Source organism: Tiliqua scincoides, chromosome 5 (genome assembly GCF_035046505.1).
Source record: "Tiliqua scincoides isolate rTilSci1 chromosome 5, rTilSci1.hap2, whole genome shotgun sequence".
NCBI lineage: Eukaryota > Metazoa > Chordata > Lepidosauria > Squamata > Scincidae > Tiliqua > Tiliqua scincoides.
The window spans coordinates 132,772,423-132,794,038 of NC_089825.1; the positions used below are offsets into that span (position 1 = coordinate 132,772,423).

General features: G+C 45.1%; 3 protein-coding genes and 2 pseudogenes across 3 annotated transcripts; 4 read left to right on the forward strand and 1 right to left on the reverse strand.

Annotated features, from left to right (window-relative positions):
* Positions 1-1,156: 1,156 nt before the first annotated feature.
* On the forward strand, positions 1,157-2,107 carry LOC136653617 (olfactory receptor 6E1-like). Its single transcript, XM_066630508.1, has one exon. It carries the CDS (start codon positions 1,157-1,159, stop codon positions 2,105-2,107), a length of 951 nt encoding a protein of 316 aa, XP_066486605.1.
* Positions 2,108-3,458: 1,351 nt separating this feature from the next.
* On the reverse strand, positions 3,459-3,578 carry LOC136655054 (5S ribosomal RNA; annotated as a pseudogene).
* A 3,573-nt stretch (positions 3,579-7,151) lies between these two features.
* On the forward strand, positions 7,152-7,271 carry LOC136654599 (5S ribosomal RNA; annotated as a pseudogene).
* Positions 7,272-9,302: 2,031 nt separating this feature from the next.
* Positions 9,303-10,241, forward strand: LOC136653618 (olfactory receptor 6E1-like). The gene has a single exon (XM_066630509.1). It carries the CDS (start codon positions 9,303-9,305, stop codon positions 10,239-10,241), a length of 939 nt encoding a protein of 312 aa, XP_066486606.1.
* Positions 10,242-19,932: 9,691 nt separating this feature from the next.
* Positions 19,933-20,874, forward strand: LOC136653619 (olfactory receptor 6E1-like). Its single transcript, XM_066630510.1, has one exon. The coding sequence runs from the start codon at positions 19,933-19,935 to the stop codon at positions 20,872-20,874; it is 942 nt and encodes a 313-aa protein (XP_066486607.1).
* Positions 20,875-21,616: the final 742 nt, after the last annotated feature.

Sequence of the window (21,616 nt, forward strand, 5' to 3'; positions counted from 1 at the left end):
CACCCCCTAGCGACGCCACTGCTTAGAGGATCTTAAGATGTGAAGATCTACCCTACAGTAAGGTCTTCAGAAACAAAACTGAGATGAAGGTACTGCAAAAACTGCTTGTTAAACAACGTGCTAGATTATTTTAGAAATTAAACCAGTATATCAGGTATTTATTGATTTTTGAATAATTTAATAGCAATTCTTAGTTTAACAGTAAATCTTAGTTTAGTTTTAAAGTTTTATTTTGCTGAAATATATAGCTAATTTTTTATTTAAGGTGGCCTCTGAGGTTGGTCATGCTATAGTTGTAAGCTTGTATTGCTATGTTATGCTATGTTTGTGAACCTGTATTGTTACTTTTATGTTGGTCTGAGACCCTTAAATAAAATATTACTACTACTACTACTACTACTACTACTACTACTACTACTAAACAACATGTGCATCAAAGCACTACTCATGCTCAACCATCAATGGTTTATTTTTCAAGCAAATAAAACTAGTTGAACAAAGCATTCCAATTTCTGGTAATAGATCAACAAATGCTCTACCACCAGAGCACCCTTATCTTCAGGGAATTTATGGTCTATCAACAAATTACCCGCAGTGGGAATGGCTGCAGTAGCAAAGAAGGGAAAGCCTTAAAATGGCATTATTACTGAAAAAAGGTAGGTGAGAGATTTATAAATACTTGACACCCTTTTGAAAGATTCCTCTCTCCCTTTCTTATTTTTTTCCTGTATTATTTCTTTTTCTGTGCTACAGTGCATGGGACCGATCTAAGTGCATTGCATGTTTCCTTTAGAAACATTTAATGTTTCTCTTTTTTATTTTTTATTTTCATTTTTTTTATTTTTGTTAAATTGCTTTATTGTTTGTAGCCCAGATCCCACTACTTCCTACAGAAGTCAACCGACAATGCTTGTTAAATCCTGTTACAAAAGCTGAACCCATCACAAGTTCTTCCAGTGGGGAAGGGACATCTTCCTAGTAGAGAAGGGATTCTTAAGAACGTAAGAACAACCCCGCTGGATCAGGCCCAAGACCCATCTAGTCCAGCTTCCTGTATCTCACAGCGGCCCACCAAATGCCCCAGGGAGCACACCAGAGCACCACCAGAAAGAGCACTACTTCTTCCTGGTAGATGATTCACAAACAAAGACTTACAATGGAAAACAAGACTGACACAGTAGTTCGGTTTATCCTTGTAGGCTTCACCAATATTCGATGGCTTCAGATTCTACTCTTCTTTCTGCTTTTCATCACGTATCTCTTCACTGTGGTGGGGAACGTTCTGATCATCTTCATTACCCTGTCTGACCATCGACTCCAGACCCCCATGTATTTCTTCCTCAGAAACTTCTCTGTCCTGGAAATTAGCTTCATCTCATCATCAACTCCCAAGGTCTTATACAACCTGGCCTCTGGCACCTATACAATTTCTGTGGCTGGCTGTTTTGCCCAAGCCTTTTTCTATTTTGTAGTAGGAACCACGGAGTTCTTTCTCCTGGCCACCATGTCCTTTGACAGGTACGTTGCCATCTGCAATCCCTTGCGCTACACAACCATCATGAACAGACAGTTCTGCATTCAGTTAGTTCTGGGTTCCTGGATATTCAGTTTCCTGTACCTCATCGTCCCTCTCATCTTGCTGTTTCGTCTCCCTTTCTGTGGTCCAAATGTCATTAATCACTTCTTTTGCGACAATATACCCTTGATAAAGCTTGCCTGCACCGACACACAAACCCTAGAACTGCTAGATTTTCTCCTCGCCACATTTAGTGTCCTGGGAACCCTCACTGTGACTATAGTATCCTACATTAAAATAATTTCTACCATCATGCGCATGCCCTCCACAGCTGGCAGGCAAAAAGCCTTCTCCACTTGTGCTTCTCATCTCACTGTGGTCTTCATCACCTATGGAAGCTGTATTTTCATGTATGTCAAGCCTAGTCAGAGTTGGGGGCTGGACCTCAGCAAGACGGTGGGTGTTCTGAACAATGTGATCTCTCCTCTACTCAACCCCTTCATTTACAGCTTGAGGAACAAGCAGGTCAAAGAGGCCCTGAAGGACATTGCTGGTCAGAGAACTCTATTTGCTGTAATCCCCAGATGCTAGTGTCTGAAATAAGAGTGTAGATGGATCTTACCTCTTTGCTATTCCCTGTCAAACCATTCAGTTATATACTTGTGGTATTGTCTACCTTTTCCCACTGTCCTCTCCCCAAAAAAGGAAGTTTTGCCAAACTAACTACACTGTTGTTCTTCCTAGTAACATAGTTGGCAACCTTCAGTCTCGAAAGACTCTGGTATCGTGCTCTGAAAGGTGGTTCTGGAACAGCGTCTAGTGTGGCTGAAAAGGCCGATTCGGGAGTGACAATTCCTTCCACACTGGGAGCAAGTGCAGTCTGTCCCTGGTCTGTCTCCCTGGCTATGGGCCTTCCTTCTTTGCCTCTTTGCCTCAGACTGTTGGCCAAGTGTCTCTTCAAACTGGGAAAGGCCATGTTGCACAGCCTGCCTCCAAGCGGGCCACTCAGAGGCCAGGGTTTCCCACTTGTTGAGGTCCACTCCTAAGGCCTTCAGATCCCTCTTGCAGATGTCCTTGTATCGCAGCTGTGGTCTACCTGTAGGGCGCTTTCCTTGCACGAGTTCTCCATAGAGGAGATCCTTTGGGATCCGGCCATCATCCATTCTCACGACATGACCGAGCCAACGCAGGCATCTCTGTTTCAGTAGTGCATACATGCTAGGGATTCCAGCACGTTCCAGGACTGTGTTGTTTGGAACTTTGTCCTGCCAGGTGATGCCGAGAATACGTCGGAGGCAGCGCATGTGGAAAGCATTCAGTGCAGTGCATTATTCTTCACTAGTGCATGCCATTATACTCCATTATAATCAGACAGACAGACAGACCTTTATTAAGATGGTAGAGTTGGTATTGTGGGATTCTCCAGCTGGGATGCAGGAAGGATAAGGAATGACTTGCCTAAGTGCAGGGCCTCTGAGAAGAATTTTATCAGGGGGTACAAAGTTTCTTTTGGGCCTCTTCCCAAAGAGGGAGGGGATGAAACAGACTGGGGATGGTGGCAATGGAGGTGGGCAAATGGGGGCAAAACAGGCAGGGGGAAAGTGGCAACAGCCAGAATAGTCTTTGGAGCCCAGGTCTACCAGTCTTCCCCATGCAGAGCTCAGATCTACCTACCTGCCTGGCACTGGCAGCTAGATACAGCATCCTGCATAGCCTGGTTGAGACAGGAAAATGTCAGATCCCAGGAACTTTCTGTGCCCCCTCCTTTGGCTCCTGGGCCCCCTTTCTGACCCTGGGCCCGGGTCCAAATTACCCCCCTTTACCCCCTTCTCCTAGGCCCTGCCTAAGTGTAGACATTCCTGAATAATGTCACAGTGCAATGATCTTCTTGCCTGTTTGCTTGATTGGTTGGCAACCTTCAGTCTCGAAAGACTATGGTATAAGCCTACAGCACCCGGTATTCCCAGGCGGTCTCCCATCCAAGTACTAACCAGGCCTGACCCTGCTTAGCTTCCGAGATCAGATGAGATCAGGCATGTGCAGGGTAACAGTTGCTGCTTGCTTGATTGACTCTCCTCTCAATGTGTAAATCTCTATAGATTCAGGATATGTATTCAATGTCATTAACTATAATATTCTGAATTGGAATGCCGCTAGTCCGCTGAGGCCGGTCCCAACCTCCTCCTGGGCCTGGTCCGCCCACCAATCGGTGGGGCAGGTCCAAGTAGACCCATTGAGGCGACTGCCATGTGACACGGGGTAAAGGGAAATCAATGCCACCTCCTACCCTGCTCTGGATACAGTGCAGGTCAGTTGGCCCGCCTGTTCCAGCGCAGGATAGGATTGGGTTGTGTGAGAGAAGAAGGTGAGAAGCTGCTGGAATATCCCTGCAGGGTTAAATTTGGGAGCAGAAAAGCACTCGCACATAGTGGGGCCACACTGGACTGGGGCCACAGCCTGTCTGCCAATGATTGTTCCACCCACAGTTACTTTTCACTTTCATGATTATTTCTGAGCAGAGGAAGGGGGGGGGGAATCCTATTTATCCAGGATAATTATCAAACACTGTCACTTGTAAAGGGGATCATTTGTACCCAGGCCCTTAGTCAAAAAGGTGGCCTGGGAACCAAAGAAGGGGACCTAGAAAATTTATGGGATCTTATGTTTTCTGATCTCACCTGGACTCGCTGCTAGGCGCACAGCTGCTGCTGTATGTGCCATATGTGCTGGGCCAAGGAATGCCTATATGGCACTCCTCACCATAGTGTCAAATCTGGGAGGAAACTGGCCTGCTGCAGTAGCTCTTTGGTGTGTAGATCCACTTGCCATGAAGGAGTGGATAGGAGCTCAGGGACACAGCTGTGGGGCTACAGCAGCTGCAGATGTATGTTTTGGTGCAAACAGAAAACGTTCCATTCTAGTGTGAGCCTAAATACAACGACGCTCATTTTCCGCAATGATTTTCTATATTTAAAAGATTTTAGAGATACTCAAGAGTGTGTTGGTTTTCCATTTTATTGTGTCTAGCTGCCAATGCTGCATGGGCAGGTAGACCTGGGCTCTGCATTGGGAAAGCCCAGTAAACCTGGGCTCCAAAGATTTTGCTGGCTGTAGCCACCCTTCTCTGCCCTGTTTAGCCCCTCCCCCACCCCTTTTCTGCCCATCCTTGTCACCACCATCCCCCACTCGGTTTCATCCCCTCCCCTCCCCATCTGGGGAGGGGCCCAAAAGAAACTTTGTACCCCCTGATAAAACTCTTCTCAAAGGCCCTGTTTAGATCTGATAACTTGATGTCTAGTACCAGCGGTGTTGCTGGGGGCTGTGGGGGTTGTGAACCATACTGGGTGACACATTTGGGGGTGTGTGTGTGTGTGACACAACTATTGTCCAAAACTGTGAAAATCTAGGTATTTTTGAATAATACCAACAGTTATATATCATTTGATGTGTAATTTAATGCAGAATGCAATGAAACACATACATACATACATACATACATACATACATACATACATACATACATACATACATACATACATACATGGTTGTTGGCAACCTTCAGTCTCAAAAGACTCTGGTATCGCGCTCTGGATGGTGGTTCTGGCACAGCGTCTAGTGTGGCTGAAAAGGCCGATTCGGGAGTGACAATCCCTTCCACACCGGGAGCAAGTGCAGTCTGTCCCTGGTCTGTCTCCCTGGCTAAGGGCCTCCCTTCTTTGCCTCTTAGCCTCAGACCGTTGGCCAAGTGTCTCTTCAAACTGGGAAAGGCCATGCTGCACAGCCTGCCTCCAAGCGGGCCACTCAGATACACACACACACACACACACACACACACACACACACACACACACACACACATGGTTGTTGGAAACCTTCAGTCTCGGAAGACTATGGTATGTATGGTATACATACATACATACATACATAAGACCTTTATTAGCATAGATAAAGGAGAACAAATAGAAAATAAAATAAAATAACCATAATCCTCCATTACCCCATCCCCATTCACTATTGAAACAAACCATGTTGAAATTTCTGTATTCTATCAAAAGTTATGTCCAAATAACCAGAAAAGGAGAACCCAACTGCCTTATGTAACAAAAATTAATTTCTTTAAATCAAAACTGACCAATGAGACCATTTGTTCCAAGAGCCAATGAGGTGTTGTTATGACACAGCGGGGAACCAATAAAATGTTAGCATGAGTCACTTCTCATTTCCATGCATCAGAGCTGATACTCTGATTCACCCATATGGGCGTGAAAAGGGGTAAATGTGTTTTCATGGATTCCTCAATATGGGGCAGGGGTGGGGGGTGGGATGAATTCTGTGTCAGGCCTGATGGCAAAAGAGCCAGCACAGACTTGAGAAGCCCCATTGTTTGTTTGCTTGCTTGCTTGCTTTAAATTCTTTATTAAGAGGCATCAAAAATGTAGGACTTGACAAAATAAAAGCTAAAAACACTCGTTTATTGATTTCATGTGGTTAATTGAAACATCAAATTATCATTAAATTTTAAGCTATATTGCATATAATTTATTTATTACAAGAAGGTTACGTGCTGCCTTGTAGTTGGCAACCTTCAGTCTGGAAAGACTATGGTATCGCGCTCTGAAAGGTGGTTCTGGAACAGTGTCTAGTGTGGCTGAAAAGGCCGATTCGGGAGTGACAATCCCTTCCACACTGGGAGCAAGTGCAGTCTGTCCCTGGCCTGTCTCCCTTTGCTTCTTAGCCTCAGACTGTTGGCCAAGTGTCTCTTCAAACTGGGAAAGGCCATGCTGCACAGCCTGCCTCCAAGCGGGCTGCTCAGAGGCCAGGGTTTCCCACTTGTTGAGGTCCATCCCTAAGGCCTTCAGATCCCTCTTGCAGATGTCCTTGTATCACAGCTGTGGTCTATCTGTAGGGCGCTTTCCTTGCACGAGTTCTCCATAGAGGAGATCCTTTGGGATCTGGCCATCATCCATTCTCACGACATGACCGAGCCAACGCAGGCGTGCTGAACAATGTCAAGATAGTACATTATTTGTATGTCATATGCCACTATCAGTGGAGCAGATGAACATAAGAACATAAGAAGAGCCCCACTGGATCAGGCCAAAGGCCCATCTAGTCCAGCTTCCTGTATCTCACAGTGGCCCACCAAATGCTTCAGAGAGCACATAAGACACAACCTACATCCTGGTGCCCTCCCCTGCATCTGGCACTCTGATACAGCCTACCTCTCAAATCAGGAGCTTGCACATACCTATCATGACTTGATGGACCTTTCCTCCAGAAATATGCCTAATCACATTGCCTTAAATCAATTGCCTTAAAGGCATCTAGGCCAGATGCCATCACCACTTCCTGTGGCAAGGAGTACCACAGGTCAATTATACACTGGATGAAGAAATAAAGGGGATGCTAAACAGCAAATGCTGCATGTACCACAAAGCTCTGTAGAAGCAGCCCCTCCCTCTTACCATTAGAAACATTCCAGGCAGCAATGGCAATACTCAGAAGACACTGTTCTGTGTGATGAATGCCTGCACATTGCCGTCGCTGACCATAATGACTTTGACAGTGAGTGGGAGAGGCCATTTACATGGTGTGTTGGGCTGCAACTCTTACTGTTTTGCCTTCTTCTAGCTATGATAGCAGCAATTGTTACCCTGCACATGCCCGATCTTGTCTGATCTCGGAAGCTAAGCAGGGTCAGGCCTGGTTAGTACTTGGATGGGAGACCGCCTGGGAATACCAGGTGCTGTAGGCTTATACCACCATCTTTCGAGACTGAAGGTTGCCAACCATATCTATGATACTGGCCTCCATGTCCTGCATAAGGACTCCTTGGGGCATTTCCTCAGCCATGGTGGCAGACAGCCCTATGAACAGAATCTCAGATCTTCCTACATTCCTACTCTCTAGACCATCTGGGCACACAGTCAGTGAGGAGACAACAGAGGCGTCACAAGGGTTTGCTTCACCCAGTGTGGGAGGCCAGAGTGTCACCCCCATGATGGACCTCTTCCCAAGCAGTGGGCAGGGCAACAGCCCAGGCAATGGACATGGTGATGTACCATTTCCCTGTCCCCACTGGCTTTTTTGCTATAACTTTTGATAGAATAGAGCTATTTCAACCCAGTTTGTTCTATTGCATTCTGCATGAAATTACACATCGATTGATATATAACATGATGGCACGATTTGAAAATACCAAGTTTTTAAAAATTTTGGTCAGTAGTAGTGTCTCACACACACACACACACCCGTGCACATCACCTGGTGCGGCCCACACCCAGCTAGTGGTGTCACTGGGAGAAAACTTGCCAGCATGCATTTCCTGATCACATTGTCCCCTATGGAGCTACAGGAGGGAGCTATGAAGGAAAACATCTGGAGAAATGGTCTATGAGATTTTCCCATGACACAGCACTTGTAAAAACCTCATTGAAAAAATGAGTTGGTGTTCAGCCTGCCTATGTAAACTGCCTTGAGTTTATAGGTAAGGTGGTACACAAATATTGTAAGGTTTGTTTTAATGCCTGTTGAAAATGATACCTTTGAATGGCAATTTCCTTGCCAATGAGGATGTTCACCAAACCAAACCACCACAACTTCTGGCAACACAATTTTAATCCAAAGACAAAATTCATAGAAGAGAATTATGGGGAGCAAAATGATAACCGTTTGACTGGAACAGTAGCCACACACATAGGTTACCCTTGGTGCTTAGAGACTGAGGGCCCAATCCTATCCAACGTTCCAGCACTGGTGCAGCTGCAGCGCAACCCCGACATAAAGGAACACATGTTCCCATACCTTGATGAGGCCTCTGTGACTACCTCCCCACCACAGAACATAGTGTACTTCCCATTGGCACAGCTGCACCAGCATTGGAAAATTGGATAGGATTGGGCCCTGATTGGTTGAGGGAAGAGCCTATTTCATCACTTATACAATAACTTTTTGACTTCTCAGAGAAGCAAAGTTCATGTCTCTTGTGTATACGAATAAGGAAGGATCTGATATATCTTATGCTGTGGGCTGAAGTTGCTTCCATGTTCTCGCCTGAAACAGAGGAATGCCTGAATTACACTGAAAAAAATACTACTTTTGAGCAATGAAAGCAAAGAATCTGCTCAAATAGAATTAACCGTCTAGTTGCCATTCACGGAGTGAATCTTTTTAAGTCTTTATATTTGCTTGGAACAGAAGATAAACATCATACCTGCTTCTTTAATCGTGTTGGATGTAATCTAGATCCTTAGGAGCTTGCTGAAAAATAGACCCATGAATGGAAATGAATGTCGTTCTGTCGATGCAGACTGTAGGTGGTAAGTAAATGACTCGCTCATGATTGCACAGCGCATAAAGGAGACAAAATATATTATGCACTTGAAATGGACAGTAGTGTACTGGATTCCCATGCTCAGCAAAATTTATGAGTGTTTGCAGGACAACTTTCATTTGCAAAGCAGACATGCGGGACTGGGAACCATGACAGAAGCACAAAATAGTATTTGGGAGATATGTGAACATTTTCCCCAGTGTTCTTAAGTACTAAGTAACAGCACGGGTGGCTGCAACAGGGAGTAGCAGAAGGCAGGGACTGTGCAGTGAGTGGGCTTTTGTTGAAGTATTGTTGGAGACATTGTGCTGGACTGGAAGGTCTCAGACAATCGGTTATGAGCCACTTTAGCCATGATCACACTGATCCAACTGCAGAGACTCAGAGTAGGACAACTTCATTTAAAAGGCAAATGCATATATAGTCAGAGAAATGGATTAGTCGTCAGTTAACATGACGCCCCAAATAAGGAATTGCACCACAGAGGACGACTTCATTCTTCTGGGCTTTACTAACAATCAGCAACTTGAAATCATACTTTTCCCCCTACTCATAGGCACATACCTGTTAACCATCTTTGGGAACATGGTCATTATTGTCATCACACTGGTGGATCCCCAGCTGGACACCCCCATGTATTTTTTCCTGCGCCATTTTGCTGTCGTAGAGATTGGATTCACCACCACAATCATCCCCAAAACACTGGCCAACATGGCAACAGGCCATAACACTATAACATTCTTTGATTGCTTCACACAGGGCTTTCTGTACTTTGCGCTGGCAACAACAGAGTTTTTCCTGCTGGCAGTAATGTCTGTTGACAGATACGTGGCCATCTGCAACCCTTTGCGCTACTCAGCCATAATGAACGGTCAAATCTGCACGTTGCTGGTGCTTTGCTCTTGGGTATGGGGTTTCTTCCTCATAATGGGTCCTACAGTTGCATTATTTCAGATGCCATATTGTGGTCCTAACATCATCAACCATTTTTTCTGTGACAATGGACCAGTGATCAAACTTGCTTCTGCTGACACAAGACTGCTGGAACTCATTGATTTTCTGATTGCTACACTCTCCGTCCTTGGGACTTTGGCTGTAAACGTGGTCTCCTACATCAATATCGTTACCACCATCATGCGCATGCCGTCAGCCACAGGGAGAAAGAAGGCCTTCTCCACTTGTGCCTTCCACATCTTTGTGGTCTCCATCACTTACGGCAGCTGCATTTTCTTGTACATAAAACCAAATGGTACCAGCCACTTAGACTTCCGTAAGCCTGTGGCTATTCTTAACACTATTGTGTCTCCCCTTCTCAATCCATTCATCTACTGCTTGAGGAACAAACAAGTTCACGTTGCATTGAGAACTGTATTAAGAAAGCTTTCGGTGTGAAGACTTTAGATATAGGCTGATGGGTTCTGAGCTGTCTGTGACAGATCAGGAGAGAGATCTTGGGGTGGTGGTGGACAGGTCGATGAAAGTGTCAACCCAATGTGCGGCGGCAGTGAAGAAGGCTAATTCTATGCTTGGGATCATTAGGAAAGGTATTGAGAACAAAACGGCTAATATTATAATGCCGTTGTACAAATCTATGGTAAGGCCACACCTGGAGTACTGTGTCCAATTCTGGTCGCTGCATCTCAAAAAAGGCATAGTGCAAATGGAAAAGGTGCAAAAGAGAGCGACTAAGATGATTACGGGGCTGGGGCACCTTCCTTATGAGGAAAGGCTATGGCATTTGGGCCTCTTCAGCCTAGAAAAGAGGCGCCTAAGGGGGGACATGACTGAGACATACAAAATTATGCAGGGGATGGACAGAGTGGATAGGGAGATGCTCTTTACACTCTCACATAACACCAGAACCAGGGGACATCCGCTCAAATTGAGTGTTGGGAGAGTTAGAACAGACAAAAGAAAATATTTCTTTACTCAGCGTGTGGTTGGTCTGTGGAACTCTTTGCCACAGGATGTGGTGATGGCGACTGGCCTGGATGCCTTTAAAAGGGGATTGGACAAGTTTCTGGAGGAAAAATCCATTACGGGGTACAAGCCATGATGTGTATGCGCAACCTCCTGATTTTAGAAATGGGTTATGTCAGAATGCCAGATGCAAGGGAGGGCACCAGGATGAGGTTTCTTGTTATCTGGTGTGCTCCTTGGGACATTTGGTGGGCTGCTGTGAGATACAGGAAACTGGACTAGAGGGGCCTATGGCCTGATCCAGTGGGGCTATTCTTATGTTCTTATGATATAGGCTGCCATCACCATGAAATTAAATATTGAACATACAGCCTGGTATAGTATTTATGATGAAATTTTTGTTACCTCCCAGTAAAATTATTTCCCTCCCCCAAGACTGAATGTCATTGCTAACAATTGTTTAATAGTAAATACCATTTGATACTTATAAAAATAGTATAGTATTGGCAACCTTCAGTCTCGAAAGACTATGGTATCGCGCTCTGAAAGGTGGTTCTGGCACAGCGTCTAGTGTGGCTGAAAAGGCCAATCCGGGAGTGACAATCCCTTCCACACCGGGAGCAAGTGCAGTCTGTCCCTGGTCTGTCTCCCTGGCTATGGGCCTTCCTTCTTTGCCTCTTAGCCTCAGACTGTTGGCAAAGTGTCTCTTCAAACTGGGAAAGGCCATGCTGCACAGCCTGCCTCCAAGCGGGCCGCTCAGAGGCCAGGGTTTCCCACTTGTTGAGGTCCATCCCTAAGGCCTTCAGATCCCTCTTGCAGATGTCCTTGTATCGCAGCTGTGGTCTACCTGTAGGGCGCTTTCCTTGCACGAGTTCTCCATAGAGGAGATCCTTTGGGATCCGGCCATCATCCATTCTCACGACATGACCAAGCCAACGCAGGCGTCTCTGTTTCAGCAGTGAATACATGCTAGGGATTCCAGCACGTTCCAGGACTGTGTTGCTTGGAACTTTGTCCTGCCAGGTGATGCCGAGGATGCGTCGGAGGCAGCGCATGTGGAAAGTGCTCAGTTTCCTCTCCTGTTGTGGGCGAAGAGTCCATGACTCGCTGCAGTACAGAAGTGCACTCAGGACGCAAGCTCTGTAGACCTGGATCTTGGTATGTTCCGTCAGCTTCTTGTTGGACCAGACTCTCTTTGTGAGTCTGGAAAACGTGGTAGCTGCTTTACCGATGCGCCTGTTTAGCTCGGCATCGAGAGAATGAGTGTCGGAGATCGTTGAGCCAAGGTACACAAAGTCATGGACAACCTCCAGTTCATGCTCAGAGATTGTAATGCAGGGAGGTGAGTCCACATCCTGAACCATTTTATTTTATTTATAAAAATAATATTTGTATATTGATTATAATTAATTGTATCTTGTGTTTCTCATATAAGGTTTTTCCAGTGATATTCCATTGATATTAAAATAATGACAAATAAAGGAGGTAACTATAAAACAATTCATACTAAAACAAATCAGCTTGGTTGAGATGACCTGCCTTTATCATGTAACATGAGCTGATTCACTGCAATTATTTGACACCATAAATGTATGGCAGTGGTGGTAGTGGTGGAAATGGTGGACAACAGTTAAGAAAAGGAGTAAGATGAGAAGAGCAGTTGTTATAGAATGGTTTAGTATGCACTTGCTCCCAGTGTGGAAGGGATTGTCACTCCCGAATTGGCCTTTTCAGCCACACTAGATGCTGTTCCAGAACCAGCTTTCAGAGCATGATACCAGTCTTTCGAGACTGAAGGTTGCCAACAATGGGTATGGAGCAGGAGTGGCCAACCTTTCAACTTTAGGACTGCAACAATGGTGGCGTGGAGGGAATTTCAGCAGGCGCATCTGTGAGAGGAGAAGTGGCACCTGCTGAAATTCCCTCCTCTCCACAATTGTTAAAGATCCAGGAACCCTAAAGTTGAAAGGTTGGCCACCCTGGTATTGTGACTCAGGCACCAAGCTGTGAGTCCAGGAGAGCCCAGTTCAAGGATGACTGGATATTATGTAAGTGAAGCTATCTGAACTCCAGAAATGTGCTACACAATGTCAAGACTGAATAGAAAGCACATAGTTTTTATGTTATAACCCACTGTATTGGGGGAGGGAGTCTTGTGGTTGCCTCCATCCAGTGTTTTTGTTTTTTTTTTGTAAAAAAAAAAAAAGTGCAGGAACTCACAACTTGTTAATCTTTTATTTATTTATTTTTAAACCATTTTTTATTGGAGGAATAAGTAATAATCATGTGTTGTCTAGTAGTATCTTAACACATACAGAGAGGATAACGAAAAGGCATTCAACACTATTGAGACATATAGCTCATACTAAAACAAAATACAAGGTGCGTATTCATAATATTAATACACTAAATATATAAAAAGACACATATTAACTGAATGCATAAGAACACAATTAGCATAACGATGTGCTATAAAACTTCTTTGCGTGTATCCGGAGCCAAATAAAAAATCTGTTAACGTCTATTCAAGGGAAAAGAAAGCATAACATATCATAGCCAATCATATCATGGACGCAGCCGCCTCCTAACCAGGATCTGAAACCTTTTAGGAGCCTTTGTCCTTATAGAAAGGTCCTTTGAAGGCAGCGGTGCTAAGTGACACTAGAAAGAAGCCTCCCCCCACTTACTTATGAGTAAAAGTTGCTTGGGATCAGGCTCCGTCTCCTGTGTTGTTGGACACTACTTTATGCAAGACATTTAGGCTGCAATCCTATCCACACTTTCCTGGGAGTAAGCCCCATTGACTATAAAGGGAGTTACTTCTGAGCAGACATGCATATGGTTAGGCTGCAATCCTGTTCACACTTTCCCCCACTGAACACAGTAGGACTTACTTCTGAGTAGACAGGCATAGGAGCAAGTTCTTTCAGTCCAGCACTCCACCTTCAGCCAGGCTGCACCAAAACCCAATTCACTGCACAATCTCTCTTTTTCCTCTAGTTTTGCAGCTCTCAGGCTGCAGTCCTCACCACACTTTCCTGGGTGTAAGCCCCACTGGCTCTAATGGGACTTACTTCCGAGTAGACAGGCATAGGTTTCGGCTGTTAGCCTGCAATCCTATTCACACTTTCCCCCATTGAACACAAAAGGTCTTATTTCTGAGTAGACATGTAGAGACTTGAGCAGAGTAAAAAAAACAACAACTCTGGAGTAAAGTTGTAGTACAGCCCAGTGGCGCCTTACGCTACTGGGGGGGGGGGGAATACAAACTTAGCTAATACGAAGAAGAAGTCCTCGTAACAAACTAGTTCGAGGATCGCCCAGGGGGACTGCGGGTTGAGTCACCACAACCGTTTCTATTGGAGCCATAAGTTGCTGCTTCACGCACTTACTCACACACTCACTCCTCACTCCCAGCGATACTCCATACTTTTTTTTGAAGTATGGCAGCACTTGACTTTCCAGGGCGTGCCAGGACTTCTCGAAACGGGGTCACTGACAGCAGGAGGGTCAGGCAACTCCTGCAGGAAAAACTCCCTCCGAGCTACCCTGCCGGGAATCCTCCACCCCCCTCGCCGCCCAAGGATCTGGGAAGGGAGGGAGCGCATCCAAACCAGGAAGTTTGCAGTTCTGAAACATGGAGGAAGCCCCGCTGAACTCACCGACTTGGAGCCCAATCCCATGCATGGGACTCAGAAGGAAGTCCCACCAGAGTCAGTGGGGCTTGCTCCCAGGAAAGTGTGGATAGGATTCTAGCCTTACTCCCGAGTAAACGAGTTTGGGATTGGACACCAAGCCTTTTCTTTCTTGCTTTACAGCCCCCTCCCCCTCAGTTCAGGCTGCAACCCTACCCACGCTTACCTGGGAGTAAGCCCCATTGACTCTAATGAACATAAGAACAGCCCCACTGGATCAGGCCATAGGCCCATCTAGTCCAGCTTCCTGTATCTCACAGCAGCCCACCAAATGCCCCAGGGAGCACACCAGATAACAAGAGACCTCATCCTGGTGCCCTCCCTTACATCCGGCATTCTGACATAACCCATTTCTAAAATCAGGAGGTTGCGCATACACATCATGGCTTGTACCCATAATGGATTTTTCCTCCAGAAACTTTTAAAGGCGTCAGCACCACATCCTGTGGCAAGGAGTTCCACAGACCGACCACACGCTGAGTAAAGACATATTTTCTTGTCTGTCCTAACCCGCCCAACACTCAATTTTAGTGGATGTCCCCTGGTTCTGGTGTTATGTGAGAGTGTAAAGAGCATCTCCCTATCCACTCTGTCCACCCCAAAGTTAGTCCTGAAGGAATTTGCAGATATCATCCATGAAAGAAAGGGCTTGTGCCATGCCTAAATCCCCTTTGGAGTTCCAATACATTTTTAAATATAATTGTTTATTTGAAAATATAAAATTGGAGGTATTTAAAATGACAGCATTTTGAGATTGCTTTAATTCTGACAAGCAACAACGGGGGAGCTTTGTGAGCTGTATGGCCTATCAATATTTCCCAAAAGCAAATTGTATCCATGCAGAGTGTAGTAACTACGCATAGTAACATGAACTTGGTGAACTTGGCAATACAGGCAAATCTACTTCTGCTTTCAGAGCACACTCTGAGCTGACCTTGTTCACTGCCTGGTACCTAGTAAACAGGGTGGGAGACAGTGTTTTGGAGACGCGTCCTTATCTCAGGAATGTGTTGTTGCCAGTTAGTTGCCAGCTAGCATTATCTCTAACCGAAAGTAACCCCAGCTTGCTCTGTACTGCTTGAGGAGTGAATAAAAAGGCTGGGAGGAGGCTGGTCCAGTAGCTTCTTCCCTGCATCTACCTTTGAAACCTGCCTGCCTTCTCTTCATTGCTTCTGCTCCTGCACTACATCCAGCAGCTGGACTCTTGAGTCCTGCTTGCTCCCAATATCATTGCTACACAGAGAAATGGGAGGGGGGAGCATCAGGGTAGTTATCAAACACTGTCACTTCTTGTCAAATATCAAATATTCTGCTCTGAAAATCGAATGTCAAGTACAGTAATGGATCGGTGAGTGAAGGCTGGAAAATACTCAGAAAATATCCCAGAAAGTATTCAGACACAACACTCATGGAAGAGAATTGTGGGCAGCAAATTGGGGTCAGTTCCATTGGAATTTTAGAGCTACACACATACATGACCTGTGGTGGAAAGAGACTAATCAAGGCACGAGTTTATTTCATTGATTGTACAATAAGTTTTCAACTTCCTTGGGAAACAAAATTCATGTCTCTTGTGTATACTAATAAGGAAGGACCTAATATACTTTTGCTGTGTGTTCAGGGACATAATAAGAATCTGCACAATTACTACCTGAGCCTGCTTCCATGGCCTCTCTTGGAGCACAGAGCGAAATGCCAGCATCTCACCCAAGAGATGGCTTGCATGTGAGCCATGAAAGCAAAGAAGCTGCTAGAAGGTATTGACCACCTAGTTACCATTTCAGAAAATGCACAGGGTGAATGAAACTTGTTAAGTCTCCGTGCTTGCTTAGAAAGAGAAGATCAACATCCTACCTGCTTGTTTACCTGTATTGGATGTACTTTAGAGATATTTGAGGAGCTGGCTCAACAACATAAGAACATAAGAACAGCCCCACTGGATCAGGCCATAGGCCCATCTAGTCCAGCTTCCTGTATCTCACAGCGGCCCACCAAATGCCCCAGGGAGCACACCAGATAATAAGAGACCTGCAAGGCTTTCTGGGAATTGTAGTTAAGAACATCAGAACAGCCCCACTGGATCAGGCCATAGGCCCATCTAGTCCAGCTTCCTGTATCTCACAGCGGCCCACCAAATGCCCCAGGGAGCACACCAGACAACAAGAGACCTCGTCCTGGTGCTCTCCCCTACATCTGGCATTCTGACTTAACCCATTCCTAAAATCAGGAGGTTGCGCATACACATCATGGCTTGTACCCCATAATGGATTTTTCCTCCAGAAACTCGTCCAATCCCCTTTTAAAGGCGTCTAGGCTAGACGCCAGCACCACATCCTGTGGCAAGGAGTTCCACAGACTGACCACGCGCTGAGTAAAGAAATATTTTCTTTTGTCTGTCCTAACCCGCCCAACACTCAATTTTAGTGGATGTCCCCTGGTTCTGGTATTATGTGAGAGTGTAAAGAGCATCTCCCTATCCACTCTGTCCATCCCCTGCATAATTTTGTATGTCTCAATCATGTCCCCCCTCAAGCGTCTCTTTTCTAGGCTGAAGAGGCCCAAACGCCGTAGCCTTTCCTCATAAGGAAGGTGCCCCAGCCCCGTAATCAGCTTAGTCGCTCTCTTTTGCACCTTTTCCATTTCCACTATGTCTTTTTTGAGATGCGGCGACCAGAACTGGACACAATACTCCAGGTGTGGCCTTACCATAGATTTGTACAATGGCATTATAATATTAGCCGTTTTGTTCTCAATACCCTTCCTAATGATCCCAAGCATAGAATTGGCCTTCTTCACTGCCGCCGCACATTGGGTCGACACTTTCATCGACCTGTCCACCACCACCCCAAGATCTCTCTCCTGATCTGTCACAGACAGCTCAGAACCCATCAGCCTATATCTAAAGTTTTGATTTTTTGCCCCAATGTGCATGACTTTACACTTACTGACATTGAAGCGCATCTGCCATTTTGCTGCCCATTCTGCCAGTCTGGAGAGATCCTTCTGGAGCTCCTCACAATCACTTCTGGTCTTTACCACTCGGAAAAGTTTGGTGTCGTCTGCAAACTTAGCCACTTCACTGCTCAACCCTGTCTCCAGGTCATTTATGAAGAGGTTGAAAAGCACCGGTCCCAGGACAGATCCTTGGGGCACACCGCTTTTCACCTCTCTCCATTGTGAAAATTGCCCATTGACACCCACTCTCTGCTTCCTGGCCTCCAACCAGTTCTCAATCCACGAGAGGACCTGTCCTCTAATTCCCTGACTGTGGAGTTTTTTCAGTAGCCTTTGGTGAGGGACCGTGTCAAATGCCTTCTGAAAGTCCAGATATATAACGTCCACGGGTTCTCCCGCATCCACATGCCGGTTGACCTTTTCAAAGAATTCTATAAGGTTCGTGAGGCAAGACTTACCCTTACAGAAGCCATGCTGACTCTCCCTCAGCAAGGCCTGTTCGTCTATGTGTTTTGAGATCCTATCTTTGATGAGGCATTCCACCATCTTACCCGGTATGGATGTTAGGCTGACCGGCCTATAGTTTCCCGGGTCCCCCCTCTTTCCCTTTTTAAAAATAGGCGTGACATTTGCTATCCTCCAATCTTCTGGTACCGTGGCTGTTTTGAGGGACAAGTTGCATACCTTAGTCAAGAGATCTGCAACTTCATTCTTCAATTCCTTAATAACCCTTGGGTGTATGCCATCAGGGCCCGGTGACTTATTGATCTTTAATTTATCAATGAGGTCTGAAACATCTTCTCTTTTAACCTCTATCTGACTTAACTCCTCGGTTAGGAGGGGCCGTTCGGGCAGCGGTATCTGCCCGAGGTCTTCTGCCGTGAAGACAGATGCAAAGAACTCATTTAATTTCTCTGCCATCTCTAAGTCTCCTTTTATCTCCCCTTTCCCTCCCTCACCATCCAGAGGGCCAACCGCTTCTCTGGCGGGTTTCCTGCTTCTAACATATTTGAAGAAGCTTTTATTATTCCCCTTAATGTTGCTGGCCATGCGTTCCTCATAGTCTCGCTTGGCCTCCCCTATCACCTTCTTACATTTCTTTTGCCACAGTTTATGTTCCTTTTTATTCTCTTCATTAGGGCAAGACTTCCATTTACGGAAGGAAGCTTCCTTGCCCTTCACAGCCTCTCTAACTTGGCTGGTTAGCCATGCGGGCACTCTCCTGGATTTAGTGGAACCCTTCTTTCTTTGCGGTATACACCTCTGCTGGGCCTCTATTACTGTTGTTTTAAGCAGCCTCCATGCACTCTGGAGAGACTGGACTCTTTTTACCCTCCCTTTCAACCTCCTTCTAACCAGCCTCCTCATTTGAGGGAAGTCCGCCCGTCGGAAGTCAAGGGTTTTTGTTAGAGATTTGCTTGGTATTCTTCCACCAACGTGCACATCAAAACGGATCGCAGCATGATCACTGTTCCCCAATGGCTCAGTAACGTTTACATCTCTAACCAGGTCCTGCGTACCGCACAAAATTAAATCCAGAGTCACCTGTCCTCTGGTGGGCTCCTTGACTAGCTGATCTAAGCCACAGTCATTCAGCACGTCAAGAAATCCGGTTTCCTTATCGTGACCAGAACACAAATTGACCCAGTCAATATGAGGATAATTGAAGTCCCCCATGATTACAACCCTGTCCTTCCTTGTCACCTCCCTGATCTGTTTCCTCATTTCAAGGTCCCCATCAGATTTCTGGTCTGGAGGACGATAGCACGCCCCCAGTATTACATTGCTGCACAAGCCTGGTAATTTAACCCACAGAGATTCTACGGTGGAGTCGGACCCACCTTCAATCTCTACTTTGCTGGATTCTATCCCTTCCTTAACATAAAGGGCCACCCCACCTCCAACACGCCCCTGCCTGTCCCTCCTGTAGAGTTTATAGCCCGGGATTGCGGTATCCCACTGATTCTCCGCATTCCACCAGGTTTCCGTTATGCCCACTATGTCAATATTTTCCCTTGTCACCAGACATTCCAGACAAAGTAAATGTCATTCTGTCGAGGTCGATTGTAAGTGGTAAGTAAACTGCCACTCACCTTTGCACTGTGCATTAAAAATTTTGCACTTGGAAATGAATGGCAGAGTACTAGATGCACAGATTTAGCAGAATTTATGAGTGGTACACGTGGAGTTGCATTCAGACTTTCGCTAGCAAAGGGCACATGAGGACTGGACACATAACTGAAAAGAAAAGTTGGCATTTAGGAGATATGTGAACATTCGCCTGATATTCTCTGATACTAGACATCAGCAGCTGCAACAAAGAGAGGGAATGCCCAGTGAATTTGCTTTTAGTGCACCATGGTTGAAGACGGAGTGCTAGACTGAAGAAACTCAGTCAGTTTTGAATGACATTAGCAGTGACTACCCTGAATAAATTGCAGAGAATCAGCGTTGGGCAATTTAATTTAAAAGGCAAACGCAAATATAGCCATAAGCAACGGATTAGATACATGATGCCCAAAATAAAGAACTGCACCACAGAGGGGGACTTCACACTTCTGGGCTTTACAAACAATCAACAACTTGAAATCATATTATTCACTCTACTCATATGCACATATCCGTTGACCATCATAGGGAACATGGTCATTATTGTCATCACACTGGTGGATCCCCAGCTGGACACCCCCATGTATTATTTCCTGCGCCATTTTGCCTTCTTGGAGATTGTGTTCACCACCACAATCATCCCCAAAACATTGGCTAATATGGCAACGGGCCATAAGACTATATCGGTACCTGGTTGTTTTGCCCAGTCCTTCCTGTATTTTGTTCTGGGAACCACAGAATTTTTTCTGCTGGCTGTAATGTCCTTTGACAGGTATGTGGCCATCTGCAACCCTCTTCGCTACTCAGCCATAATGAACGGTCAAATCTGCACAATGCTCGTGTTTTACTCTTGGATGTGGGGGCTATTGTTCATGACTGGTCCTGCAGTTGTACTATTTCAGATGCCATTTTGTGGCCCTAACGTCATCAACCATTTTTTCTGTGACAGTGGACCATTGATCAAACTTGCTTCTGCTGACACAAGACTGCTGGAACTCATTGATTTTCTCATTGCTACACTCTCCCTCCTTGGGACTTTGGCTGTAAACGTTGTGTCCTACATCAACATCATTTCCACCATCATAAAGATCCCGTCAGCCACAGGGAGACAGAAGGCCTTCTCCACTTGTGCATCGCATATCATTGTGGTCTCCATCACTTATGGCAGTTGCATTTTCATGTACATAAAACCAAGTGGTACCAGTCACTTAGATTTCAGTAAGCCTGTGTCTATTCTTAACACCATTGTGTCCCCTTTTCTCAATCCATTCATCTACTGCTTGAGGAACAAACAGGTTCATGATGCTTTCAGATCTGCATTTAGAAAGCTTCCTGTAAGAAATTAAGAAGATTGGGATGTAGGCTGTCATCTGCAAGAGAATGTTCGATATCAAATATGGTATTAGATAGATAGATAGATAGATAGATAGATAGATAGATAGATAGATAGATAGATAGATAGATAGATAGATAGATAGATAGATAAGACCTTTATTGGCATACATAACAAACACAAACACAACAACACAACAAAGAGAACAGTAGTGAGTACAAGCCTATGATATATAATACATAACAACTGAATAAATCAGGTATATTTGTCCCATATAAAACATAGTGGCCTAACATAAAAAAATATGGTATTTATGATGAGTTTTCTGTTACCTTCCAGTAAGATTATTTTTTGTCTAGCACTGGAAGTCATTGCTGAAAATGGTTCAATAGTGAATATCAGTGATTTAATATTGATTTATTTCCAATAATATATATTTATATATTTATTTTAATAAAATTACTGTATCCAGTCTTTCTCAAATGAAAGGTTTTCCTATGATATTTTGTTGATACTAAAATGCAAATAATGAAAGCAACTAAAAAGCAAATCATACCAAACCAAAACAGCTTGGATAAGTTGTCTACCCCTCTCACCTAAACTGAGCTGATTCATCAGAATTATTTGATACCTAAAATGGAGGTGGAGGAAATGGGGGAGAAAGGTTGAAAAGACAGTTGAGGAAAGGAAAAAGCTGACAATAGCAGTTGTTAGGGTTTGGTGTAGTATAGAGAGTCAAACACCAAACTGTGAGT